Raw genomic sequence first — 6,160 nt, 5'->3', positions numbered from 1 at the left:
ATCCGGATGGTGCAGCGCTGCGTTAATGCCCACGGCCATGATTGATCACCAACGCGCAGGTCAGATCCTCCCTTCCCTCTAGATCTTGATCTCCCTCCCTCTTCTCCACTGTCCAGTGGCGGCGCGGGCAAAGCTGCGATTTTTCCGAGGTTTTCGAGGCAATTTTTGGTAGGGACGACGGGCACTAGGCCAAACCCCTCTCCTTCGGGGGGTTCAGTGTGTCTCCGTTGCAATTCTGGGTAACATTGGATGTGGTGCTTGTTCGGCTGTCAGCAAGTTTTTTAGGCATGAACTGGTCACTGGGGCATATCCGCAGTTGAATTTTGCTACTCACTGCTACGTGCCACTGTGGATTTTTCTGCTAAAACCGGATGGCGCATTTGGTTAGTGCTTGTAGTTTCTGTCAGCAGTCATGTTTGGTTTGGACCAGTGTAAACTGAAATCCGCCCTTGGCTGACATCACGTGGTAGCAACTACGTAGTTCTCCTCCGCAGCAAAAGGTGTGTGTTCTATAAATTGACGAGTAGCAAAGGCTAATGCACTGGTGATAGTGCTAAAGTCTGCTATATTTATGTTTCTATAAGATCTGTTTATGGGCAGAGTTAAGAGTGTTGCGTTTGAGCTATTATTATTAAAGGGTTTTCGGTTAAGCTGGTTTAGGATGGCCCCCTGTAGTTGGTTTCATTTACTTGTTCGGTTCTTCCTCCTAAATTCCACGGCACTTGTCGCAGGAAAAAAAGTGTAAGAACATAGAACCAACTGAAACATAAAATTTCTCACTTCTCCTGCCAAAGACCTCTAGCTACTGTATTTTGAGTACACGCCGTGATATCCATTTGACTGGAACAAATTCATGCTACACTTTTCTAGATAGTGAATGTCTATAGCTGCTAACTAATCATCGTTACAATTGACCATCAGGTTTTCATCTTTCTTTTCTGATTCTGTCTTTAATTGTGACATTTGTATGTTGCTTTGAGCTTAGCCAATTGCTTCAGCCATTATCTGCTTATAATAAATATGGTGTTCTCGGTATCATTTTGGTCCCTAAAAGGTTCATTGAAAATTATCATGTTACATGTGCAAGCTAACTGTTTTCCTTAACTCCATGTACTGTCTTACCTTGCTATATTAGTTCTATCTTATTCTTATCTACTTTTATCAATGCAGAGGAAATGCAAGTTAATAACGAGGCACCTCCAGGGTGTCTCAAGCCAAATATTTCTCAGTATAACCCTCAAGAACATAGAGGTGGCATTGAAGGATTTCCTGAGAATAATGAAAAAAAGAATGATAGCTTTGCAGCAGATAAAGTATGGGGGGCATCTCCTCTCCCAAATCAAGGATTTAACAGACCCTTCTACCGCCAGGAATTTTATGCCTGGCCGCATGTTTATTCTGATTACCAAATCCTGCGGCAGCCACAACCTTATGGATTTGACAATCAGTTTTATCAGATAAATAGGGATACATGTTTCCCCATTGAGAGAAGAGTTCAGTTCCCCTTGAAGATGCTCCCTCAAGGTTACCCTCATGATGCACAACTTCAGGAATTTCAATATTTTGTGGTTATTGACTTTGAAGCAACCTGTGACAAGGAGAATAACCCACATCCACAAGAGATCATTGAGTTTCCATCTGTCTTGGTTAACAGTGCAACGGGACAATTAGAAGCTTCCTTTCAAACATATGTTCGACCAGCATATCATCAAAATTTGACTGACTTCTGCAAGGAGCTTACCGGTATACAACAGATTCAGGTTAGAGCTATTCTTGCTTTTGAATATTCATATGTTTGATAATTATAGTCAGCAATTACTTATTAGTTTTCAACATGATTCCATTAGTGAATAGCTTGACTTAGTAAGCAATCATCTATGCAGTATAATTATAGAGCATATGGCAGAAACCAAATGAGCTTTCATGCTACTGTCAGTTATGTACACACATGGAAACTAGCTTCCTTTGTACATTTTCTATGGATTTTTAAATGAAATTCTGAGCTACATATCCAATTGGGCATATTCCGTAAGCCAAAAAATATATATTTATTCTAGATGCTAACCAGGATAAATACAGCCTGCACTCTATACTTCCATAGTACATACATGTGGCACAGTGGCAGTAGTTCTTCTTCTCATCGTTTACTAGCCAATTCCACCATTATCCTACATAGGCCCTTCAAAGTAGTCACATCTTCATCAGTGTCCAGTCGGTTGCCCATGCTTCCTAGATCTCACGGTTAGATTTCTCGTGCGAGTTCGATATAAACTTTGTTTCATTGCTAATTTTGGAAAGCTTCACTGAATCACTCTTCTTCAGTTATTCTCTCTAATCTGGTGTTTAGTAATTTGCTTCTTAGGATTTTATAATTTAATAATAATACCAAGTGATCTCTGGCATTCATAATTTCAACTTTGTAATGTATAACCGAGCAGTTCACTTCCGGCTTTTGGCAAATCACACTTTCAAACTCTTTCCGGAAGGAAATTTTTTGAAAGCTTTCTCTCAATCAATACTGGATCCAGTTGGTTACATAGGAAATAACGGAACCTGAATCCACAAGCAATACTGTTCCAATTGTCTCCAACCAGAAAATAGTGCCAAACCCCACGATCAATCTGGCGGCAGCTGGAGCTGGAAAGGGGCACATGCCTTTCAGTGGAGCAATGGGCCTTCAACTTGTCTGGCTGCAGAAATTTAACATGGTGGTGGCCACTGGCCAAAGCTGGGTGCCGCGGCAACACACCAGGGCCGGGGCTAGAGCTCCAATTACGCTGTTGTGAAGCAGGCTCATGTCTCCCTTTTTCTGCATTTCTCTTTCTGTACATTAATCAGGTGGGATTAACCATTGAGGCTACTGCAGTTGATGCCTAGTTGCTTGATTTTATAGGCCTGAGACCAAACAAGGTCCTGGCAGCAAAGTATGAGGGTGTAAACTAAATAACCAATAGAAACAATGTGTTGTATCCATATCTTTTGGTCCATGTAGTTCTTAAGTTAATATATGAGTGCTGAATGGTGGTGTACGCGACCTAACAAAGCTGGTTTTATGGGATGATTCATGAAATTGGTTTCCTTAAGAAATATCCCAAATTAGACAAACAAAATGTACCATACCAAACAAATTGTACCATACCAAGGTTTTAGCTACTCAGGCAAAAGGGTCAATCACCTTAGTAATCATGGTCTAATAGGTGCTTCATGTGAGTAACTCTGACCTTGGGTCATGTGCACAGCTAATGCAGACAACTACTGGTATCATTAGGGCACTACGGGTTTTGCAGACCTTTGTTTGACCTTATGTAGATGTCATTTGCTATTATGAACATTCTAAAGAGATGGCATCTCCTTGCAAAAAGAAAAAGAAGAAAAAAAAAGAAGGCATGGTGTTTGTTACTCAACAGTTCGAGGTAGAAACTGAATGCTGATGGGACAATGTGGATAATGAGTGATGGCCAATGCTGCCCTTTGACTGTTTGAGGAAACAGCTTCCCTGAGCCATCTGTAGAGCGAAGCAATTTGGATGGATATTATCCGTAGATCCAACGATATAAGATAATATAACATTTTGAAATGGAATTCTTAGATATTCTGTTTCTGTGTCCAACATTGATGCGAATGTTGGGAAAATAACTAGGCACCTGGCCTGCGTGTTCATGGTGAGATGTGGGCATTAGTTGACTAGACACTGATAAACTGACTGTATAGAAGCGTAGTTACCCTTCTGTGAGAGAAACTTAGCACATTACCTTTTGGTCACATTACATTAGCTTTCTTAGCAAGCATAAGGTTAGCTGATGATGTTCATAGTTTACCTTCTATTTTTATTTCTAATAATTTATATGTTCCGAATGTCGGCGTGAGCTGTCAAAAGTCAACATTTGTTAAGTAAAATCCCTATGTCACAAAAGAGAACTATATATGGTTTTGTAAACCTGTCATCTGCACATAGTTTTATGATCTACAATGTGAAAAGTGCCACTTTGATGAAGTCATCTTCTGCCCTTGTTAAAGAGTGTTGCAATGTATGACCAACAGTTTGACTTGTGTATTTGGTCAGTAATACTGTTTTTGTTTATAAATGTCTAGGTGGACAGAGGTGTACCTCTAAGTGAAGCCTTGCTCATGCATGATAAATGGTTAGAGGAAAAAGGAATAAAGCACAAGAACTTCGCTGTTGTGACCTGGTCCAACTGGGATTGCCGTGTGATGCTGGAATCAGAATGCAGGTTCAAGAGAATCAGGAAGCCCCCTTATTTCAACAGGTAGCATATATCTCACATCTATATGGCTATAGCTTTGGTACCATGTTTTGTTTTGACTTAACACGTGTGTGAGTGTGACGTACTCCCTCATTTCATTTTAATAGGCCCATTTAAAAAATCATGTCGAAAATACTATGGCGTGAATGCATAGTAATGCTCTTCTATTCTTCTCTGGATTGCTTATTTATATGATTATATTATCGTCTTTCATAAGCATTTATGCATCACTAATCACACATGCCATGATTCCCTGGTGATTTTCCCAACTTTAGATCTTTATTATCTGTCTGCCAGTCAAAATACTCATTGAAAAGTTAGGAGGGTGTGGTATTTATTGGTGTGGTATTTATTATTATTTCTTCATTGTCAATTACCGTGGTGTTATTTCGGATGCTTGAAGGCCCCGAAATGAGATTGGATTAAGTTTAGTACCTGTTTTTTTTGAATAATAGGCCAGTTTGACTGACACTTTGATTAAGAAGTTGATTGCAATCTGTATCTAATCGTATGCTGTTAACAAAGATGTACAGGCTGGTTCTGTAGATTTCATTGTATCATTTTTCGTGAGTAACACCACGAGAGGGATAGGGGTGTTCCAGCATTTCATATAGAAGAGAGCTGCCCGGTTAATTAGGGAAAACCGGGTGAAAACCATATACAAAGGGCACGAAGCCCCCACCGGATGACAATGCGATGGAGGCAGAGAACATGCGCGACACCAAATACACCAACACGCCAAACTGAAGCCCATGAAGGAAAACATTTGCCACACTGATGAGAACTTCTCGACTTCTCGTCACCCTCCACGAAGCAAGGCCAGATCCGGCATGGCACACCCAGGGAGCAGCAGGAAGATGCCTCACCAAGCACCGACCACCAAACCGCGAGCGCCACCACCATTGGAGAAAGAAACGAATCCGCAAAGAGGAGCAGGATTGGGCTGCCCCATCACAGGTAGCGAAGGACGCGTGCCTCAAGAACAATGCCCAGCCTTCGACACCCTGACAAACTGCAACAATCTGGTGCTGCCACCCCGACGTCCAACAAACCTCCACCCTGACAAACTGCAACAATCTGGTGCCGCCACCCCGACATCCAACAAACCTCCACTCCCTGTGGATCCTCCTTCACCACCCTGACATCGACCGCCCACACGGCAACACCTCATGAACTGACCGTCTCGCAGCCCACTGGTCGATAAACCAGGACCCACAACCGTGCACCAAGACCTAGGGCGACCTCCAACCGCCCTAGCAGCCCGAACAATCACTCTAAAGACATCGTGGCATGGCCCCCCCCACACATAGAGCCACCACCGTGATGCATTCTGACCCCCCCCCCTTCTGGTCTCTACCTTCACAGATCTTAGAAGCAACGTCTGTGGCTGCTACCCTGCATCCTCCACTCCCTTCAGCGAAGCCACCAACATTGCCTCCCGTAGCTACGCTAAGCACCAAACCCACAACAAGCCCATGCCGGGGTGGGGGGTGCGCCAACCGGAGGCAGAGGGCCGAGGCCGCATGCTTCGAGACCTTGGCACCAGAAGGCGCCACCAGGATGAGGAGGGCACAACAAGGAGGGGAGAGGGGCGAGCTTGTTGCGGACCACCATCTGTGGTTGTACCGCCTCCGGCCACACAGTCTAACATGCCCAGGGCCTCCGCCGTTGCTCACCGCAGCATCAAGCGTCGGTTGAATCGCCGCTCACTGTCCCATGGTAGAGCACCGACCGTGCATCACACCGCAACCCACCTGCCTGGAGCCACCGCCCCATGGCCATGATGTGAGATTCCTGCACCCTGCCTCGCCATGGCCACCACACCAGGCCATACTGAGCCCCTACCTCCACATGCCGGTGCCCTCTCGCGCGAGAGGAGATGTCGTGCCGCAGCC

The 6,160-nt window shown here is 44.0% G+C and overlaps 1 protein-coding gene across 2 annotated transcripts in view; it reads left to right on the top strand.

Moving 5' to 3' along the window:
- LOC119275890 (ERI1 exoribonuclease 2-like) overlaps window positions 1–6,160 on the top strand; it is an 8,666-nt gene that overhangs the window by 500 nt on the left and 2,006 nt on the right. The window contains exons 1-3 of one of the 2 annotated variants that reach the window (XM_037556825.1): window positions 7–59; window positions 1,171–1,760; window positions 4,093–4,268. In XM_037556825.1, coding sequence (XP_037412722.1) covers window positions 26–59; window positions 1,171–1,760; window positions 4,093–4,268 — 800 coding nt within the window. In that variant the 5' untranslated portion in view covers window positions 7–25. Of the gene's footprint in view, window positions 1–6; window positions 60–1,170; window positions 1,761–4,092; window positions 4,269–6,160 lie in introns of those variants that run through there. The other variant, XM_037556826.1, reaches the window with a different exon arrangement.

This window comes from Triticum dicoccoides, chromosome 3B (assembly GCF_002162155.2).
Source record: "Triticum dicoccoides isolate Atlit2015 ecotype Zavitan chromosome 3B, WEW_v2.0, whole genome shotgun sequence".
In the NCBI taxonomy this organism is placed as follows: Eukaryota; Viridiplantae; Streptophyta; class Magnoliopsida; order Poales; family Poaceae; genus Triticum; species Triticum dicoccoides.
Note: the sequence above shows the minus strand (reverse complement) of the source record. Positions and strands in the feature narration are given on the sequence as shown.